Genomic DNA, 22,926 nt, shown 5'->3' with positions numbered 1-22,926 from the left:
TAACACCTCATACATAAAGGCACAGGCGTGTGCCTTTTATGAGAGACTCCCAGCATCTTCATAGCTCCAAAGTGGAGTGAAAATCATTTAGCACATCACGCATCTCCCATTGTCAAAAACCTCTAAAGGTTGGGCCATTAAGTGACGTATTATGAACGCAAACTCCAAAGCACAGTCTATTCCCTTTCCTGTCTTGACCCCTACTCATAACAGAAGGTGCAGAAAACAATGGAGCAGCTCCTATCACACCAGACTTTAGCGGGCAAAGGTTGCAATTATAGAGACAGTGCAGAAGGACCTGCTGTGGGGGTCCAAGAAAGCAAACCTCTTGGGAGAGGGTCTCTTTCTTTCCTTGGACCCTAATCAGTCAATTACTATAGATTCCTCGGTACATGACGAGAATACACAAGCGACCTTAGTGAGGGTTTGCGACTTGTGGTTGAAATTTCTACTACACTTAATTAAATAACTGTGCTGAAAATACATATTTACCTTGTACTTGCTTGATGGTCATATTTAGTTATTCAGGCTTACTTTATCTGCACCTTCTTGAACTTATTTGCAGGTATTAATAGACTGGATTAATGATACTCTCGTAGGAGAAAGAATAATCGTAAAGGATCTAGCAGAGGATATGTACGATGGGCAAGTCCTACAGAAACTATTTGGTAAGAAAAATCCTGCAAATTGTTACTCACAGATGCCACTTCATGTAGCTGAAAATGTACGCTCACTTTTTCCTCACGCTGATTAACAAGTACTTTTACCACTACAGTCCTCTAAAAGTCCATTTGCTTAATGAAAAGGGCGTGCGTATAGTTAAGCATAAGGGGAAGGGTGCTCGATGTCAGGTACATTTATTTCCTTTCGGTTTGTTCGTCTCCTATGCAAACCTTTTGTTTTTGACTGTATTTGTTTACTTATGTACATCGACCATTAGTAAATGGTCTTGAGTGTAATGAGTGACTTTGCATCAGTTATCGTTCTCCTTATTTCTGTGGGACAAGGGGTAATCTTTTCAGGACTTTCTCGTGATTTTCTCAAAATGTTAAGGACAAATATCTTGCCATGCCTACTACCATATATGCCTCTATGGACTATGGAATGCTCATGTATTTTTCAGCTTCCTACTTGCCTAAAGAAAAGTCTAGAATACTTGCTTGTTGTTTTTCTGCACTGTGATCAAGAAAAGAGAGAAGCATTCTCTAGTTAAACCTGCTTTCTGAACCCTCTATCTTTCCCTTCTTTTTACATGGGTCGTTTTTGAATATCATCCATTGTCCAGTCTTTCCTTTGATCATTGACTTCTTCGTGGAATGGACAGAGCTTGCCTGATGCTTTTCCTACTTATAACTGTGCGTTAGGTAGAGGCTGATGGTGCTACTGTGCAGAAACCTTTTTAGGTCTCACCATCTAGACCGTGCATGCTGCAAGATGTATTTGTAGATTCTAGTAGCTTAGAGTCCTCAGATTGCTTCCCATTGGTTGGCTACACTCATTATCATTTGCTTTCTTCTTATTTGTCAGCTTATGTGGCTTTCCTTCCGCTTATTGTGGTTGGCCCACCCTTGGAGGATAAAAGATTGACTTGTGTCCTTCCATTGCTCATTTTTCAGGCGCTACTTTTCTTCTTTTAAGCTCTTCACAAGAGTGCATCTGTCTCTCTAGTGTGCTTCTTTTCCCCCTACCACGCTCCATGATGCGCTCACTGTCGTGTCTGTGTGCTTCTGCCCTGCCCACTCCATTTCTCTGTCATCAGTTTACCTGATACCAGTGGCGTCTGCTACAGAACAGGGGTTGTGGGGTAGTGGGGTTGAAAAAATAAAAAAGATCAAATACCTGTGAATTGTTGCCACCCATCCGTCCTCTCTTCTTCTCTTCCTGACACCTTGCACCACAGAAGCACGCAGGCTCCCAGATTCCCCGAAGTCAATTACGATGCTGCTGTCGCCCAGCAGGACAGCAGCATCATGATTGATCTGGGTGGCCTGTTTGCCCACTCAGGCAGTGCTTGGGTGCCCTGGACAGTTCGCCAACCGGCAGTGCTACACAGACAGTTGGAGAAATGCTAAGTGCACATGTCTGTTTGGCTGACTCGAGATGCCCAGACAAACTGTCATGCCCACTTATGGTGCACCAACCACTCCTACTCCATGTGACACCAGCCCTGCCATAATCTGGCCCATATCCCTCACAAAAAATAAAATGATAATAACATTGTGTTATCATTTTATTTTTCCTTCTGTACACTGCTCAGAGAGCAGTGGGGCAATGATCCTTCGCCTCAGCGGAGGAACTGCCACTGCCTGATACGCTGTAAAGTTAGTGCATCAGAGGAACATAGTGGTCACTGCTTCTCAGTGCTCCACAAGTTTCAGATTTGACTCCCAGGACTCCACAGTTTTACAATACCAAATTGTTTGGGTCTCAACTACAAGACAGATTTTAGCTAAGTTTAGACAAAAGAAATATTGTGGACCTCTTAAAGGGGCATGACCTAAGTAATTAGGAGCATGGCATAAAACATGTGAACTGTACTCCTATGTGCTGCACATCATGCTGCTTGATCAGCATTTAGGGTACCCTTTATGAGCTTTCCGGTATTGCATCCAGACATATTAGATGACAACGAACCTTTGACTAGAAAAAGCTAGGCCTTTTGACTTTAGGAGTGTTTTGAGTACTTTGATATAACTGGATAACAAACATTATTTGTTGGAAATATTTAGAGCTAATAATTACAAATGCAAAGCAAATCGGCCCCACAGGTGAGACCTACTAACTTTGCTCATTCTTGTTACTTATTTTCTGTTTCTTTACAAACTATGCTTCTCATTTCAGTAGTTTGATATCTGTGCAGCTTGCTTCTCCCTAGCACACCCAAAGCTGCCTTGTTAAGTATTCAACCACTCGCCCTCCTCGTAACATTACCAGCCTCAAATGAGTTGCCTGGCATCCTCGAAATGCACGCCTCAAAGTATGACCTAATAACATTTGCTCAGGTGCCTTCACACATCACATTGCACCTACTACCCAAACAACGCAGAGTTGCAAGAAGGCTTCTCCATTATCTCTTGGTGCTATATACTTGCATTAAATTATAATTCATTTTGTTTTGGTGGACTGCAACACCCTCTAGGACGTGATTCAGAGGTTTATTATGGAAATTCATTCATATATTTAAGAAATAGAAATTGTAAACGTTGTGAAATGGAATGTGTGATGTTTCTTACAAATTAATAGTTTATGTAAAAGGTTTAATAGGAACCCTGAGCTTTGCACACTGCAATATGATTTGTATGCAGTAGTTTATTCAAATACTAGGTGATCACATGCCTTAAATGCTTCTAGAAGGGATTACTGATTTCTCCCTAGTATCAACGAAAGAAGCATTATCAAGATAGTGTGCATTTCTGGGGGTTTTTGTATGTGAATTCAGGTTTCCTTGATAGTGAATGGACTATATTCATGTGTCTCACTGGGTTGGTGTGGTGTGCAAGAAGCCTTACTCTTAGCCGACTAATTCTGACATTCTGGTCAACAAATATAGAGCTCCAAATGATAATTCAGAATTAGTGTCTGTAAGTGCTATAGCTCGGTTGGTGTTTGACAGGTCACCAGAGGAGAGCAAAAAAGTAGTTACGAATAAGGTAGCATAGTATAAACCGGGTAAATATTAACAAAGGGATGAAACAAGAGGGTCGGAGAAGAGTCTTACCGATGGGCTCTGAATAGGTGGGTCTTGAGATGAGCTTTGAATGATGGTAGGTTGGTGTTGAGTCTTATGTCCTCAAGCAGATCATTCCAAAATCATGGAGCCAGGGAAGAAAAAGCCTGGTTCAGAATGTGTGTCTCTTTTCTATCAGGATTTCTAGGATTAGTCTTGTGTTTCTTTCCGTTTCTTCTGGTGGTGGGTAGGAGGGTCATTCAAAGTGTATCACTTTGTGCACTGTACATGATGATTTGCTGCCATATGTATGATGGCACTACGATGGACAAGTGCAGTTTTGGAAAGGCCAGCCACCAAGGTGTGACCGGGCACAGACTTGGACCAGACCTGAAGTCTTTGGCTAGGATGGACGGTTTTGACTTTTTTTTAAAAGTTGGACTTGCAATTAGGCTGTTTTTGGGGTGAATTAAGAGTTCATGGAGATATTCTGCTCAATGGTTAATCCTAGGGATTTTCTTGAGGGGATAAAGGTGAGAGCTATGTCTAGGTCGATTAGACTTGGAAGCCAGTAGTGGACTGGAGGTGGGTGGTTTTGTAAGTAGAGGAGGACAAATTCAGTTTTGATGAGGACAAGTTGGAGGGAAAATGTATTAATCAATTTCAAAAGATTTTCCATGATGTTTTCAAGGGAGGAGATATAGTATATTTTTGATATTTTAAGAAAGATGTATATGTTCTCATCGTACTTGTGTATGTTTTAGCCCTTTTGTTTGTAGGATGAGTTCTAGAGTCTTCATGTTAAGGATGAAATGGAGAGAAGACATGACAGAGCTAAATATGAGTACAAATGTAATATGTTTTCGAAATCAACCTTGTTACAGTGATACAGCATTTGTTCTTACAAATAGTACTCATACAGAAGAGGGTCTGGTCAGGAATGCAATACATACATTTAAGACATAGTGGAGAAACTCTGGTAGATTGGAGCAGACTATGAATATGAGCACCTCCCACCAGGCCCCATTATGGGTCATGCAGTATTTGATGTGGAGTTACAGATTCCAGTTGGTATCTCCACTCAAAATACTGTCCATTATGATTGTAAGGACCCAGGTTCGAGGATAATATTTTGGATGGATTTATCCAGCCACTTCTGCTTGTTCGTCAGTTCCGGGCCTCCTCCATGCACAGTGTCCTGATTTCAGCCCCTCTGGATACCGCTCCACCTGACTCATACTGAGGCCACAAGAGGGCAAATCACACTGGTTCATTTTGTGCCACAGCATAACCTGAGTAAGATCATAGAGCCAGGGACAGAAGACCTTCCCTCCTGGACATAGCCCATACAATGTGCTATTTCAATAGTGGGAACCAAAAGAGGGAGATGGGCATAAAGTTTTATCTTAATGGGTGCATAGTGGATTGGTTTGGAGAGAGAAATTATAAAGCTGCAGGCATTTGGACACGGAGTTGTGGAGTACCACATACTCTGCATAGTTTTGGGAATGAACATGTGAACCCTAAATCTGCTGCTCAGAGGTTGTATTATCCCAATAGGTGAAGACAGTGGCCTAAAATATTGGGCCACATTATTTCAAGCTCTTACAGATCAGTGGACAGTAAAAGATTGGGGGTGGGGCAAACCCTAATAAAAGGCAATGTCATGGGCACTGAAAACACAGTAAAATGTGTTTTTCCCCTTGGACGTGCATTAACAAGAGCCTGTTTAATCTACAGGAACTAACCGAATTACAGTCTTCTCAGTCACTCTTCACCTCACGCTCCAGAGCAAGTAGGATTGAACTAGTGCAAAAGATAGAGGAGAACACAATTGCCTTCAAGGAGAGTTTTGACAAGCTTTGTGAAATGGCCTCACAAATGGAAGGCGGAGTGAGACACACTGTTAATGACTAACCTAGTCACAAGGGGCCCATGAACCCTACTGGTGGGTTAGGCTGGAGGTTAGGAGGCTATTATCAGGGCTTTGTCTGTTGGGGATTTATCGATCCATCTAGCAATGAAAGCATCCTGAAAGGAGTAGTTAACAATTTCTTTTATATGTACATACACTATTTGCTGCTCCAGAGAAATTATTTGCCTAATGTAATGCAATGGTTCATGGGTTCCCCTCGCAGTTCCCTAAAAAATCTGAGGGTTTGAGCCAATATGTTTGGAAAGTTAAGTCTTGGATCCCCATCTTTGTTAAAGAGTTCTACGTTATTTGGTTACTCTTGTAGAGGTGGTAAACCCCAAATGGTCCCAGCAATGTTCTCATTGTAAGGTTGAATCCCCCATGAGTAGCATGGGTACATTAATAATATCATACGCCTACGTTGTGTGGTAATGGATAACAAATACTCCTTATTTATTGTTTATTTATTATTATGTTTTATAAAGTGTGTACCATGCCCATGAGGGCAGCAGAGAGCTTTACATATGCACAAGAAGGAAAATGGAATGACCAAGGACATAAGCAATACATGAGGAGGGCTGTGATGTGCTACAGTCAGTAAACAAACAGATAAGGAAGACTAACCAGTTCTTTGTCTCCTTCACCTCAGTGACTTAGAGTTTACCGGTGACTAAGCCAACTATAGCAAGGTGAATTGTTCAGACAATACAAAGGTGCCACACAGCAGCAGGTGTTACATAGGGGGAAAGACCAAGGGTGCACTCCACGAGGAAGAAAGGGGCAAATCTGTCATAGCTAATGTCTCAATACTGGCCTTCATAGCAAATGTCTCAATCAACTACTCTGCATGTCTGCCATTTGATGCTCACTACACTTCTTTACCAAAAATAACTGTATAGACATCCAGTAAAGAATGGAGAGACAGGTGCGTATTCACACCCCTGTTTGCAAATACATATTTGTTCTCTACCCACCCGACTGCAGTAAAAGAGAATACCGCTACACAATCGATGCACAACATGTGACGCCAGAAAGATTCATGCTGCAAACAAATTGGTTACTTACCTGTAGGGGTAGTTTTGAGTTTGGAGACTCTCTGGATTCACATGTGACTCTTCCACCTCAACCAGAAAATGAGTGCTGAGATTTGCAACAAGGAGGGTACACAGTAATCTAACACGATGAAAGTTACAAAAGTAGCGACACTGGAGATAAGAATTTGATGATGGCGTCCACGAAATGGAGCTTCCTGGGCATACATCTGATGTCATCAGGGAGGGACACGGCACCAAATGGTCGATGAAGAACACTAAAAAAAAACCAAGCATTTGGAATGCAATAGTTCTCACAAATTGGCGAGAGTTTAAGCTATTGGCATTGTAAATGACCATGCCTTTTATTTATCTGTTTTGATCATTAACATATATAACAATAATAAAAGGCATTATAATTGTCATTTACAATGCTAATACCTCTTTTACGTGAAATGTCTTTTGTCTGGGTGTCATTGGGTTGTAGACTCTGTGAGTTTAATTTCTACTGCGGATATCAGTGTGTACTAGTCTGTCAGTCATAGAATCGAGTCATAGCAGGGGAGACTCAACCTTTCATCCTTGTAAGGGCAACAAAATGAGTAACATTCAGTCGCATAAATAGATCTATGATTTGGGTCCTAAGGGATAGATTATGTTATGTTTTGTAAAAGCTCAGTATTAGCGGTGCACAGTGTGTGTTGCAGGCGTGCAGGAGCCAGCACAGCTGGCAAGCACATGCACCACCGCCCATGTGTTCTTTTCTCTGTGGTGTTGACAGAAGCAGCACTGGGCCATGCTGCAGACAGTGCACAGCTGATTATATGGAACAAAGTCACCATCCACCCTTGAAACTGTTTCCACAGACCTGCACACCTAACCTGGCAGAGACTGTCCGCATTCATAGACTAGGAAAGATGGGGGTGCAATAGGTAGATGGTAAAATGTCTTGTAAGGTACCCCAATTGGCTGAGTGCCCCTGTGGAGAGATCTATCAGTAACATGAAGGCCACTGAGCTACATCCTGGTGGGGCTGACTCAGTCTCTCATCCTTAGGAGCTTAATAGGTGCATCCTCCTTTTGTGGTATAAGAACCAGTGTCAACTGATAATTGGTAACCCTGGCATTCAGTAGCGCCAAGGATTGGGTACTACGAAAAACTTTGGGGACTGCAGTTAATATTTTACAAATTAAGCTCTGACTGCAACCAAAGCCTGTTTAGAAGGCCCTGGTAACATAACCCTGTTTCGGGGAAGTATCTAGCATCTCCACGATATACCGGGCTAGGGTGACCACTAGTGTTCACAAGGAATGACTGGGCAAGTGTCAGTCGGTAGATTGGATGTGTCGTGTTTTTACTTAGGCCAGATTAATATGTGGATGTGTGAGGGGTTTGAAAGAGTGTTGTGAGGCTTATACCAGGGCCACTTGAAGATTGCAATTCTGTAGCCGCTGCGTTTTCCACATAATTATAAATCTACCACACAATCAAGCATCTGCTCAATGATTTACAGATTTTAGCCAAAAAAAGGTTTGTAGCTTGGGCAGATCAAACCATACTGATAATGAGATGAAGAATGAGGTAACCAGACAATTCACATTTATCACCATTAATTGCAGATCCCTTTCGAAACATAAGGAGGATATATTTAATCTGTTAATGGTTATCAAACCAGACGCTCTGTTTTTAACTCAAACGTGGCTTAACGCTGGTTCGGGTCCCGATATTGCTATAGCCCTACCACCAAACTATCTCCTAGTTAGAAGAGATAGGGTAAACCAAATTGGGGGAGGCATAGGTATCATTTTTAAAAAAGAATACTCGTGCAAATGGGAAGATCTATCACTTGCCAACTGTGAAGCTGGACTTTTTAAACTTGCTTTATCTCCTCAATCCACTTTTACCGGAAATTTGGTATATCGCCCTCCTGGAGCCGCCAGAGATTGGGTGGCAACCTTTCCGGAATTTATTACCCCTTTGCTATTAGAAGCATCCATCTTTACGATTTTAGGAGATCTGAATTTACATTTCGAGGACCATACTTGCCCACTGGTTCAGAATTTCCTAACTGATTTGGAAGCCCTTAATGTACATTTATGCAATTCAGGCCCCACTCATACAGCGGGCCATCAATTAGATTCGATCTTTGCAAATTTTGAGGGCCTTACTTGTGAGCCAGCATTACCTGTAATTTGGTCCGACCACTATCTGACCATTTTCAATGTCAGGCTAACAGATAATAAAGCTATAACTAGATCTAAGAACTCTTATTTTAGAAGCTGGAAAAAACTGAAGATAGAAGACCTGAACTCCCAATTACATAAATCGAAGCCCCATCTAAATTTAGATGACCTCAAAGTAAGAGATCAGGACAAAATCACACAATGGTTAACCAAAGCTGTAGAGTCTACCATTCCACTCTCAAGGAGCAAACGGAACTCGGGGAGACCCCCTGTCCCATGGTTTTCCGAAAGGCTAAAAATAGAAAAAAGTAAATATAAAAAACTTGAGAGAAATTGGAGGAAAGACTATGATGTGGAAAAGAAGAAACTTATAAACAAGCTTTGCAGACATTCCATCTGTTATGTAAAATAACCAAAGGAGAGTTTACAAAAAGTACTATTCTAGAAGCACAAAATAATTCTGGAACCCTATTTAAGGTTCTAAAGGATCTAGCAGGGGCCGCTCATCAACCAGAACCGCCAACGCTATCCACATCACAGTGTAATGACCTTGCGCAATTTTTTAGTGACAAAATAGCTAACATTCACTTATCCCTTGGCAATGAGGAGGTCTCACATCCCTCCCCGAGTAGAACCACGAGTTCCAGGGTAAGAATAGACCCTCCTGGGAATCAACTGTCTAGCTGGCATCCTTTAGACCAACAGTCATTTGCAGAAACGCTCAACAGTATTAAATCTGGTTCCCCAAAGGATCCCATCACAGCTGGCTTCTTTAAACAACTTGACCCTGACATACTTAACGTCATTAGAGTACTACTAAATGCATCACTAGAGGAAGCGACACTGCCGGCTGCATGGAAACACGCGATGGTAGTACCTCTGTTGAAAAAAGTAAACAGTGACCCAGAGATATTGTCGAACTTCAGACCAGTATCATTGCTCCCTTTGTTTTCAAAATTTTTAGAGAGGCACGTAAACAAGCAACTGGGGGAATTCATAACCACCAACAAGCTACTACATCCATCGCAGTCAGGATTCAGAGTAGGGCATTTGACCGAATCCACCCTACTGGGAGTCACAGAGGTGATCCGTCAAACGTTAGATCAGGGGGGCACGGCGGCACTCATTCTTTTAGATTTGAGTGCCGCATTTGACACTATATCCCATGAAACACTACTAGAAACCCTAGAGGGAATAGGGATAAAGGGGACAGCACTGAGGTGGCTTGGAAATTTCATAGCTGACTGGTCTTACCAGGTATTTTCCAAAAATAACACCTCCGAGATCTTAACTTCTCCGCATGGTGTTCCTCAAGGGTCAATCCTGAGCCCCCTGTTATTTAATATTTATATTGCCCCTCTTGCGTGCATAGCTGACAGATTTGGTCTGACAATTTTTTCCTACGCAGACGATACACAACTAGTCTTCTCTTTGTCATCAACCGATAAAAAGACTCCCTCTTCCCTTCACTCCGGTTTACAGAGCATGGCGCAATGGATGCACTCCAAGAAATTAAAACTGAATGGAGACAAAACCGAACTGCTCATTTTCGGGAACCAGAAAGATCTTTGGGGTCCAGTTCACTGGCCTACTGAAATGGGGCCTCTCCCGAGAGCAGTCACGTCAGCTCGTAATTTAGGAGTCATAATAGATGACAAATTGACAATGCGTACCCAGGTCACTAAAACAGCATCAGTCTGCTTTGCCATTCTCAAATGGTTGAGAAAAATCTTGTGGCAACTCCCGGAAGGGGCACAGAGAACTGTAGTGCAAGCATTGATTGGGTCAAGGCTGGACTACGGTAACATCAAAATTATACGCCGACTTCAGGTCGTGCAAAATGCAGCAGCCAGGATACTTCTCCATCTACCTAGGCGAGCACATATATCGGAACATCTACGAAATTTACATTGGCTCAAGATGGGCAACAGAGTTAAATTCAAGGCGCTATGTTTCATGTATAAAATAAACATAGGAGAAGCACCAGCCTATCTGTGCAAACTGGCCCATAAATACATCCCGACCCGGAATCTCCGATCTATCCATCAGGAGAAATTTGATGTTCCTAGATTCAGGCGTGCAAGACTAGGAGGACGCTCCTTTGGATACTTGGCGCCAGTACTATGGAACTCAATTCCGCTCAATCTGCGCCTTGAACCTAACTATATGATATTTAGGAAAGGTGTCAAGGCATGGCTTTTCAACCAAGAATGATACCATGAATCTATGACCCTCTGGAATTGTTTTGATCCAAGGCGCTGGGAAACCCTCAGGGTAGCTGTTGCGCCATACAAATGGAATAAATAAATAAATAAATAAATAATGCAGCAACATGTATTGCCACACTGTGATAGACCATACGCAAAGATTGCCTGGTCACCTTTAGTAGCTTATTGTCCTATTTGGGTATTCAACCGGTACTAGTGAGGGGAAACCTTAATCAAGACATTTGTAAAAATGACAAAATAAATAAGTAATATATTGAAAAAATTTGCCACATTACGCAGCATAATTTACCTTTTCTGTCCGCATATTTTAGTCAACCCTGCTGCATAACTTGTCCCTTATATTTCCAGTGGCACTGTTTAGAATATAGGATTTGTGATGAAGGTGAAGTTTTTCCACACAGTTCTGTATGATTTTGCTCTCAAACAAGGTGAGCGGCTCTTTGTCATGCTCATTATTGGTGGGCTCTGGTTATGTGGTGAATTGAAAAATTCCGTTAAGTTTGTTTAAGAAGGATCAGGAATATAACGTTAGGTGACCAGTAGGCCGCAATATCCCTTATTTGTCACATTTCAGGATCACCCACCCTACCAGTAGTTATGACGTTGGCCTACAGTGCTCATATGGGAGGCAGCGCACTGCAAGCAGTAACTCGGGTATGGTAGAAGTGCCTGGGGAGCTGCAAGGCCCTTGCAAAATGAAAAATAACTCTCTTTAAAAAAATTAAAAAGTAAGAAAACTTTAAAAACAGAAATTGACCAAGGACACCCTAGCATAAAAAGGGGTTATTTGTTTTTTCAATCTGCTGTGTACAAGCTACAGGAAGTAACTCACAATGATTGCATCCAACGGCTAAAGTGAGCTCTCCCTTTGCCCCATGTTGTATGCTCCCGTTGGCAAAAGGCAAATGGTAATGGCCCAATATGCCAATGGTTGAAGAGGGCAGGCTAAAAGGTGTCTATTCGTAAACATACTATAAATATTTTTTGGGTTAAATCAAAAGGTCTACAAAAAGTGTGGACCCATTCACAGAAAAGGTTTTTAAAAAATGCATAGATTTCCAACACTGCGTCAATACAGATTTCTGGATTTTTGGAATTGACAAAGATTTGCATGGTTATGCCTGCCAGACTGTGACAGTCCAAGGTTTTCAGCTGAGCTCTGGGGTAAGTTGTACATTTCTTTCTGCTCACGTGACAAGTCATTTCTGCCTGCGCAATTGTTTGCAATGTATAATTGTGCATGGAGGTGGAGGATGCTTTCTTCTCTGTGCAGATACCTTCCTTCCCCTTTTCCCCTCTCTCTGGAGCACATTTCTTCCACATGGAAAAAACTGCTCCCCTACACCGCCACCGATTTTAGAGTTGCTCTGTCCTTCCCACACTGGAAAGAGATTTCCCCGTGCTTTTGACAAGAGTAAATCTCAAACCTTTGCCAAATTTCTGGCCTGTCCCATGGGCAGGGAGCTTTAAGCACATGCGAATGCCCACCAAAGTATGTGGCCTAACGGCCAACGCTGCCGACTTTAGACCTTGGGAACAAGGTATAAGTCTCGGCTCAACATCCTGTGATCCTGGGCAAATCACTAAATTCCCCCCGTGCCCACTGAAGAATGAACGTGCCCTTGTGTAATGTAACTAGTGCTCATGTAAGGCGCTTCAATAATTTCAGGACTTTGGTATATAAAACTGCACAAATAAAAAAGTATTTATTTGGGGGTGTACCCAAATGCCCAGACATTTACGCCCAGTGCTCCTCCCACTCATTGCTACTGGGAGCAGCACGTTTACTCAGGCATAAATCTTTGGATGTGTATTTCTTTTTATGAGTGAAAATCCATTGTGAAGTGCAAAAAGCGATTCTACTTTTGAAAAACACATGTCTACTTGCGCATAAAAGCTAAATAACTCTGCCACTCCGGGCTCAAGACATTTAAATACCTCACAGGGAACGGGGAAGCTGCAAAATTTCCCCCTTGGAAGAAAGCGTGTGTGTCCTGCAGTCCCCCCTCCACAAAGGGCCTGTTTGTCTGCAGCAGCCTCCTCTTTCAGGTGCCAAAACCACGGGAAGCGCCAGTTTATTTGCAGAGACTGAGCTATTAGCTGAAGAAGCGGCCAGAAGTGTGTGCTTCCTGGCTTGAAGCAGTCAACAAGGGTGTTGTCCCTGAAGCAGGCGCTGCACTCAGTACTAAAGTTTAAAAAATAATAATAATAAACAGAGCGCAGTGTCCCTGAAGCGCGTGCCGTGCCCAGGATGCAAATACAAAAAATAGCAGCCGCCATTGTCCCCATAAGTGTTCATAAACAAAATAGTGCTCACCCACTACATAAAGCAGACCGTGTAATGAGCCAAGTAAAAGGTCCAGTCCTTATGGAGACAAGGCGGTACCAAGGAGGGGCTAACAAACCCATTTACGAATCAGAAGCCAGCATTTAAGAATGACACAAAGCCAAAGACAAATATGGGCGAAGAGTGGGCGGGGTTGCTAGTGCATACCCTAATGTAGCTTGCCTCGCAGAGCAAGCAGCGCATGCGCCTGCCACTCGGCTCGACCTAAAAATAATAGGATGAAACCGAGACAATCTGGACCTAGCCACTAGGTGGTGGATTAATGCAGAGTAAGTGAATGCAGAAAGTCTTCAAGCTGCAAAACTACTCCTACAGGTAAGTAACCATGTTGTTTGTTATGATAATGTCGGACTACGGTGTTTTCTCAAAAGGAAGTCAACATCAGATGAGAAGTTGAACATCTTAGTCATTTCACATACATAGATCAGTCACTAGTCAAGGATGGGATTATGCTGTTGACATACCATGGTGCCCTAGGCTATTGCACATTTGTGAAATGAGTGTAAACAAAAGTGAATAGTTTAGCTATTTCTGGTCATTTAGTTGCATCAAACAGAAATATATATGATCTGCTTTCTATAAATGTCAGTAACCCACCTCTTTTTAGCTATGTTTTATTAGAAACATTCCCCTAGATCCAACACTTTAAGCCTCAAAACTGCTTTCTTCACTCATCCTGAGTTTAACAAATTTGGCTAATTTTGTCGACCTGCTGTTTAAGTAGTACTTGAATTTTGTACAAGTTCTGCAGATTTGGTTGGAGTTGGTGAGGGCCAGCACTCTCACTTTGAAAATTGATCCACCTCCATTGTATGCAACATGAGGGTAAATAATGTTAGTTTCTCTTTCTTTCCTTGTACTTGTAATTTGCATCCAAATACAAAACATAAAGTAGAAACAAATCTCTCTATTTCTGCAGTGCGCATAAAGGTAACTTTCCAAACCAGCATATATAGTATGATCAGTTCTAGATCGATTGTATTGCCGAGGTATTGTCTAATACTGGATTTATAGTCATTAAAAGTGCCGCACAACTGCAGATCATTTGTTCCAGGCTGGTCATTTCTGCATCTTTTCACTGCTTTTTCTTCGTATTGTGTTTGTCACTTCCAGTTAGTATTTGCAGTCTAAGCCAATTTTTGCCCAGTCCAAGTTTCTACAATGAATGTTTTATATTGTGAGTCATGAGACGTGCCTTGCCTCATGTTGGATCCGCATTCAAACATATCCAGAAATGAAACTGCTATGCTGTCTGCTCCCCAAACATTACTAGCAAAGCTGTTTATGTTAAAAAGATCTCTCATGTTGGCAGCTTGTTCTTGCACCATAACACCAATTGCTCATCTTTATATAAATAGAAAAGGAATTTCTTTAGCTAGAGATACTTTCATGAATTAACTTGTTAGATTTCCCAGTATTGCTATTGAAATGGGCAACTCTCTAACATTTTTATTCATTTTTGCCGTATGTGTATTGAGGTAATATAATGGTAGTGTTTGTTCTCTCTATCGTAAGAACATTACATGGGAAATAATTATAACCAAGTCGTCCAACTAATAGGATTGCGAATCTACAACTTGGATTAAAATAACTCGTTATTGGATAATTAAGTAATCCTGCTTTAATTACCTCTAGGTTTCATTTAGGCGCACAGTCCTATGAGTTTTCCTCACCATAGCAAGCTCGTAAGAAGTGATTTAGGTTTTCGTTTCTGAACCTGTAATTTTTTTTAATATAAAACAATTTTATCCTCATGTGAGTTGCAGCCTTGCTACGTTCAGTAATGATCCTATTTTACATTTTCACTTTTGTGAGGACCACTGACTTTAAATTAAAAAGCAGCTCTAAAACCTGTTGCACACTTTAATATGTTTCTACTCACACCTCAATAATTCGGTTAAAAATGTACAAATAAAAAGATAAAATGTGAGATAATTAAAAATTGAGATAAGAGTAGCACGAGACGGATAAATAGCTAATTTCGTTTTTGAATGGATTAAATGCAAGGCTAACCTGTTCCAAAACCTTGATACATGTCTAAAACTTTACCTGAAAAGTAAAAGTAATGAAAGCAGCCATCCGTATCAAAACATATTGTTATAATAATAACTGCTGGATTGCACCAGTGCAACAATAACTTTAACTACGGAACCTCCAGGTCAGGGTGCCCAAAAGCTGGATTGGTTGAGAATGTGCACCTTGTTTCTATGTGATGCTATCAAGAGTAGCCCTCTTAAGGATTCCTCCTCTCACATTTAAATGGAAATCCAGCATGTGTCAGTAGCATATTATGGGCATAAAAATGTTAAGAAGCCACGTAGAAAAAAACTATTCCCCACATGGGAGAATAGTTTTTCAAGCCGAGTTACATCTGTAGTTCCCTAGAGGTTTGGGAGGAGATTGTCTCATTGTTGTCCTAGGAAATTATTTTATAGAAAAAATCAATGTGGTGACAGGAGGAAGCAAGATGGCGGCCGCGTAGGAGGCCGGCAGCAGCACTAGCGAGCCTCGGCGAGTCTCTTGGTGATATGAAACCCCTTGATCTCGATAGAACCACTCAAGTATTAAGCTCAATATCTCTCTCCCCTATGTTCAAGTCATGGCGTCCCTGGAGTAGAGTCTGGGCGGTCTGGGATAAAGTCGAGTTGCTGATACTCAGACGCGCCGCAAATAAGTACCTGAATCAGATGGTACCCCGAAGGTGGCAGCGAATCCCGCTGCATCCAAGTCCGTCGGAAGTCGAGGAGAGGTGCCAGCAGATTCTAATGCGCCGGAGCAGTCACCGGGACGCCTCCAGCAGAACACCACGCCTGACCCGCTGGTAATGCGGAGAGGAAGAGGCGGAGTAACAGCAAAAAATCATCTGGCTGGCCCGTCAGTGCTGAGCTACTGCTTCGAGGGAAGGAACCACAGACTGAAGCCGGAGCAGCGAGTGGCAAGAAGGATGGCGAGAAGGGCAGTGAGAACAAGGAGGTGAGTCGGGAAGAGACTCAGGATATTCCTGATACAAGGGCCGTAGGGGGCATTCATCCTGAATCCAGGGCAGGGGGTGGAGGGTGAGACCCCCCCCCCCTTTCTGGATATTATTGTCGAAGGAGAAGGTAATCTGCTGGTGCCTGACAGTGTGAAGCATACCATGGCTGTAGCGGCGGCAGCAGAAGCAGCACCTTGTGTATCATCGCTCCCCTCAGAGCCACACATAAATGTGGTAGAGCTAGACTTGGTCGGTTTAAATAAAACTAATGGCCGTATGACAAATAAACACAAGTTATGCCCAGTCTCTTGTCCTAGAGCCCGAGGGGAACAATACAATGATGGCAACAGATTTGCTAGCAGGGGACAAGAACAGGGCTAAACTTCTTTTCCGTCTCAGAGGGGGCAGAGTGGTCAGATGATGGTCTAAGTACATCATCAGGCGCCAGCAATCTAGATACAGATCCGGAGGAGAATGACTTGGCCCGCCCTATAACAGCGAAAAAATCTAACTTTCACCCCGCTACTCAAGGTTGGGGGAGAAAGGACCTGAAATGGGACCATTCATCAGCAATTCCGTTATCGGGCTCCCTTTTGGGCTTATCCTCATCAGAACCGGGCGTGACTCCCCCCACGTTGGAGGTAATCCATCAAGCCATCCTTTCACATAGAGAAGAAATGCGCCAAGACAGCCGGAAAGCGCAGGCTGCAATGAGGAAGATGCAAGGAGTTGTTAGGAAGCTCTCTAAGGCATGCGTAAATGTGGGGGAGAGGGTAATGAACCTCGAGGAGAGAATTGTAAATACAGAAGCGGCAAGTGCAGTAACCTAGGTGGAGGCTCAAGGGTCGCAAATCCAAGATATCCAGTGGAAGCTGGAAGAATTTGAGAATAGACCAAGAAGGAATAACCTCAGGGTGCTGGGGGTTCCTGAGGGTATTGAAGGGTCTGACACCAGGTCATATATAATTGATCTCTTTAAGTCCGTATTCCCCGGGTTGTCAGACTGAAATTGGGCAGCAGACAGGAGATCAAGCGGGTAAACTCTTAGCACTCTGGATCAGGCAGGAAAGCACGAAGAACCAATAACAAAGATAAGAGAGGGGGATCAGGAGTATACAGAGTCGGACGAAATACTCAAGGTTTTTAAAAACTTCTATCAAAAACTATACAAAGAAGAGATTGGAATAGTTCCTGGTTGTAGGAGAGTAGGGTCTGCAATCCTATGATCACCCAGATTTTTGCTTTTTGCTGCACTGGTTTACGACTTTCCCTGGCTGTGGGCCTGCTAATCAGACCCACAGCCTAGCTGTTCTCTCTATCCAAATTGTACTTAGGTACTGAATTGGCACTGGGCCCTCTCCAAGTCCCTGTACCCAGGGCTGAGGTGCACCCAGAAGTCTCCCAGGGGCTGAAGCATGTATTATGCCACCCCTGGATTGACTAACTAAAACCGACACAACTGGCTGCACGACAGCTGGGGCAAGGTGGTGTACTCACCCTTTGCTTTAGATATAGTATACCTATATCTAACCCTAAAAATGGACACACAGATCTCCTATCAGTCACTCCTATAGCAGGCCTTAACAATCCTGAAGGCAGAGTGCTGGGAATCGTGTGAGATGGTGCTCTAGCATGAGCTGAGCCTGTCTGCGGCTTTCGGGATCCATCCCTTAGCCGTTTCCATGATATCGCATACCATATACTCTTAAGTGCATTATAATCCTCGCGGTTATGTGCCAACTCTGGTATCGCTTTATCAAAACATGTCGAGTAAGGTGTCATACGAATTGGAATACTAACCCCTCGCCAATTCTGGCGACGGGGTTAGCATTCCACCCTTCTAGAGGGACACGACATGCCTGTAACCTATAACCCGGTTAAAAGTCAGACAGAGCCTTAGCATCCACAAAATGGATGCTGCCACCGAGACACAAGTCTGCCCTCCTGCTGCTGGGAGTCCTCCCAGAGCAGGAGATAAGGACAAAGGGTTTCCTGCCAGGGGCGGTGCCAGCACCGTCCCAGACAGGGTTTGTGTATTGTAGGTAGGCAGGGCTTTAGAGGAAGGTGACTGCACGTGGCACCCCGGTGCTCACTGTGCATAGGCTGGCTGGAACCAGTTCCAGGGTCACTCCAGACCCTGTGCTGGGGAAAAGCCCGCCAAGGAAGTGGGTGTAACCACCCCCCTCCTGGTCCCACCCATAGGGCAGGACCTAGTCGCGTGCCAGCCCCTTTTTACAGGATAAAGGTAGAGACTGGCCCCCTTCCAAATCAGATCATCTTTGAATCCTGAAACTACTTTCTGCGAAAGGAACTCAAGACTTCTTCCTAAGATTTCTCCCTTGTGACTAAGGAGTAGTCACCCTGCATCCGCAGGCACCATCTAAGAACACTGCGGTCTGCTGTAAGTCCTTCCTCCGGAATCCGACTGCCCAGCTCGACGAGAACCGGCTTCCCTGGCACCTCTGACCTCTACCCACCTCTACAGCCCAGCTGAGAACCGTGGGTGCGACGAGACCTCAAGGGACCGGCCATCTGCAAGACTGCACGACTTCTTTCCAGCAAGCCCGCCGAGTAATCTACTGGTGAGTGCTTTGGGGTCCGAGAAGCCCCGACTCTGAGCAGCTCCAGCTCCGAAGTGCAGCCCCCCAGCATCTCCACGATCGGCGTGGGGCCCTTCTGCTTTCCGCTGCTCACCGCGTTGTTTGGCTACTAGCCCGTTGGCTTGTGGCCTTCCTGACGACGCCCGACGACATTTCTGCTGCTGGTCTGGTTGCTCCAGACTGGCCCTTGCTCCCGTCCCGAAGAGGAGCACCCTGGACCCTCCTGGTCCACTCAAGACGCCATTTTGAGTCCACCGCGTGGGCTTGAATTAGCCAAGGCTTGTTGCCCAATCCTGGGTAACTTCGACGCCAACGACTTCATCCTTCGTGGGACAGCTCGCACCTCCATCCTGGTCGCCGACAACGCCTCCTGGTCCGAGAGACTGCAGAGCCCAGCAGCGCCCACTCACCTGACTGCGGTGACTTCGCCCGGTGCCATCCTGGTGCCCACTTAATCACTGGCTAGTGATTCAAGAACTTGGTCCCCTCTGCTTTCAGGTTTTCTTCTTCCTTGATCCAGGCTTGGATCCATCGAACTTTTCTTCACTGGTCGCCTGCCAGCAACTTCTTCCTTCCAGGCTCCTGGTCCGGCAACGAGATCCCCGACGTCTTTTCAGACCTATGCAGCTGCAGCCCCTGGGCTAGGTAACTTCGGCACTCCGGTGTCCCAGCATAGCCTCACTATCCAAGGGTCAGGATCCACTGTCATTTTCTCCCTACCAGGTCGGGTTCGCCCGTGAACACTAACTTTGTGAATTCTAGCTTCCATAGACTTTGTCCCGCATCCCGCGTGAGAGTGCACACTCTGCACCCGAGTCCCCTAGGCCTCCTAGTAGTAATCTAACGATTCCCTAGTCCAGTCCTAGCGATTCCAAAGCCTATTAGAACTGTTACTTACCTGCTAGTAATTCGCATTCCACTTTTAGCGTATATGGTTTTTCGTGCCCCTCGGGCATTTGTGTAACGTGCTAACTTAAAAGTATTTTCGTAAGAGTTTTGTTGTGTGCTTAGCACCCTGTCCTCATAAAGAGTACAGGGTTGTTGTGATTCTAATAAATACATTGTTTATTTTCATAACACTTGTGTGGTGTCCTTTCACTGGGTGTTCAAGGGGTAATGTGATGGTAAAACAGCTGGCTTAACACGCCCTCTAGAGTCTTAGCCTTAGACTGCTCGTATCCATGCTACTAGGATAGCTGGTCTATAAGGTTGACTTACAACCAATCATCAATAAGGGTTGTTTGGACTGATATATAGTGATCACTAGAATAGTTAGCACTGCACATCAGGCCAACTTCTCACATTGGTGGCAGCGGTGGGATTTGAGCTTGCTGTTGTTTTACCACACATGCCCTAAGAATATCTTGTGAAAGATCACATAAGTACTAAAGGTACATATAACTTAGCTTAGAATACTCTGAGTTCTACTGAACCAGCTGTTGTAGCTCCTAGGGCCTAGCACACCCTAAACTACAACTCTAGCAAGGGATCAGTAGGCAAACATATAGTGTAGGTAAGTGCACCACTTACACCTCACTAGAAAAGCATGTCGACTCAGGGGGACTCTACTGAGACTCCCCTGGTCAGTGTTGACCCTCCACAGGTCACTTCAAGATATGCAGCTCTCAATTTTCAGGAGATGAGACAACTCTGTGTCTCCAGGAAACTGAAGCAGGGGTCTAACCCCACCCTTCCCTTTCTGATAGGTCTCTTAGAGACATATGATGCCAGAAAGCTCTCTCAGTTACATGAGAGCATGCCAGCCTTAGAGGGAACCTCTGGGGATCCAGACCTCCCCAACACTGATTCAGCAGTTGAGGAGGAGGATGAGGAGGTACTCTCTGGGGATGAGGTAGACAAGGGTCTTGAGGTAGTCAGAAGGCTAACTAGGACCAACTTAGACTTACTTGGGCTAGGATCTGGGGGCCCCCCAGTACTAACCCGAAGTGGGCCTAACCTTGGAGTTAGGAGAGATAGATCTCTTTCTAGGGACTCCAATAGATCTCTGCACTCTAATGCCTCTTCTCAGGGGAGAAGGAATCCTCCACAGAGGAGATTTACTTCCCCTCAGAGAAGGGAGCATGAGGCTAGGATGAGACAAGCTGAACTGAGGATTGAAAGGGAAGAAATTGCCCTGGCCAAAGAGAAGCTTGCCCTGGCAAGAGAGCAGCAGATGAGTGGGCTAGCTCCCACTGGTGGCAGCAATCTCCCAAGAGATAGAGAGAAGGGTTTAGATACTAAACACCTGACTAAAATAGTGCCCCCCTTTAAGCAAGGGGATGACATCCAGAAATGGATGGCTGCTCTGGAGAGGGCATGCACTGTGCAGAACATTCCCCAGAGTCAGTGGGCAGCTATACTGTGGCTCTCCTTTGATGGTAAAGGTAGAGATAAGCTCCTCACTACAAGAGTGGAGGATGCTAACAATTACCAGGTCCTGAAGAATACACTGGTTGATGGGTTTGGTTTAACCACTGAGCAGTACAGGTTGCTGTTCAGAGACACCCAGAAAACTCAGTCTCAGGACTGGTCTGATTTTGTGGATTGTGCCACTAAGGCTTTGGAGGGCTGGTTGCTGGGTAGCAAGGTTACAGATTACACAGGATTGTATAATCTAATGATGAGAGAACAAATTTTGAACAATTGTCAGAACCAGTTGCTGCACCAGCACCTTGTTGATTCAGATCTGACCTCTCCCCAAGAATTGGGAAAGAAGGCAGACAAATGGGTCAGGACAAGGATCAAGCAGAACCAGAACCAGAACCAGGGTGGTCAGAAGAAAGCAGACCAGAAGGGTAATGTTAAGAATGAGCAAAATGACCAGAAGTCTTCACCAGGTCCCCAACAAACCAAAGAGGGTGGGGGTCAGGCTTCCCAGAAAAAGAAGACTCAAGAAGGCCAGTCAAAAAGGTGGTGCCAGTACTGCAAAAGTAAATCTCACTGGTTTAGTGAGTGCACCAAAAGAGGAGGAGGACAAACTCCTGCCACTACAGCTCCTAAAGCAACTGCACCCCCTAGTACAGTCAGTAGTGGTAGTGTCACTCCCAAGGCATTAGTTGGGTTAACCTTGGGTACTGAGGGGTCTGACAACTTAGTTGGCACACTCACTCAGGCTGTCCTTGTCTGTACAGGGGATATGGATATGTCCCCTGAAATAAGTCCCAATACTTTGGGCAAATACAGGCAGACACCTTTGATTAATGGCAAAATGGCTCAGGCCTATAGGGACACTTGTGCCAGTGTCACCATGGTGACACCTAACTTTGTGGACCCTGGACAGATCATGCCAGGTACTGATTTCCTGGTGACCAATGCCAGCAATGTCACTACTAGTCATAGTGTGGCAATTGTAGCTTTCTCCTGGGGTGGAGTGAAGGGACAAAAGAAAGTTGTAGTCAGTTCAGACCTCCCAGTTGATTGTTTGTTGGGCAATGATTTGGAGTCATCACAATGGTCAGAAGTGGAGCAGAGGACTCACATGGAGATGTTAGGCTTGCCAGCACATGTGCTTGCTGTGACTAGGTCACAGGCCAGAAAATGCCCCACTGAACAGGTGCTGGATCCTGAAATTATGGACCAGACACCTCCCAAGAAGAAGAGCAGTAAGGGTAAGGCTTTGCCTTCCCCCTTGCCCCAGGTTGAGGATCAAGTCTCTGAGGAGGCTGATCTAGAAGAGCTGAGGGAAACCGAGCCTAAAGAGCTTGAACTTGATCAAGTTGAGTTTCTGGGCTCAGGGGGACCCTCCAGAGCAGACCTGGGGAAGGAACAGTTGAGCTGCCCTTCCCTTGAACCCCTCAGACAGCAGGCTGCTGCTGAGGCTGCAGGGAATGCCACAGGTGCCCACAGGGTATACTGGGAAGATGGACTCCTGTACTCTGAGTCAAGAGACCCCAAGCCTGGTGCAACCAGGAGGCTGGTCATCCCCTTGTCTCTGAGAGGTTTCCTTCTCACCTTGGCCCATGAGATTCCCCTTGCAGGTC

At 44.5% G+C, this 22,926-nt stretch overlaps 1 protein-coding gene across 1 annotated transcript in view; it reads left to right on the top strand.

Annotated features, from left to right (window-relative positions):
• PARVA (parvin alpha) overlaps nt 1-22,926 on the top strand; it is a 267,872-nt gene that overhangs the window by 99,362 nt on the left and 145,584 nt on the right. Inside the window, exon 4 of the mRNA XM_078680922.1 lies at nt 566-668. Coding sequence (XP_078537048.1) covers nt 566-668 — 103 coding nt within the window. The remainder of the gene's footprint in view (nt 1-565; nt 669-22,926) is intronic.

This window comes from Lissotriton helveticus, chromosome 3_1, assembly GCF_964261635.1.
Source record: "Lissotriton helveticus chromosome 3_1, aLisHel1.1, whole genome shotgun sequence".
Taxonomy (NCBI): domain Eukaryota; kingdom Metazoa; phylum Chordata; class Amphibia; order Caudata; family Salamandridae; genus Lissotriton; species Lissotriton helveticus.
This window is presented reverse-complemented; position numbering and strand designations above follow the sequence as displayed.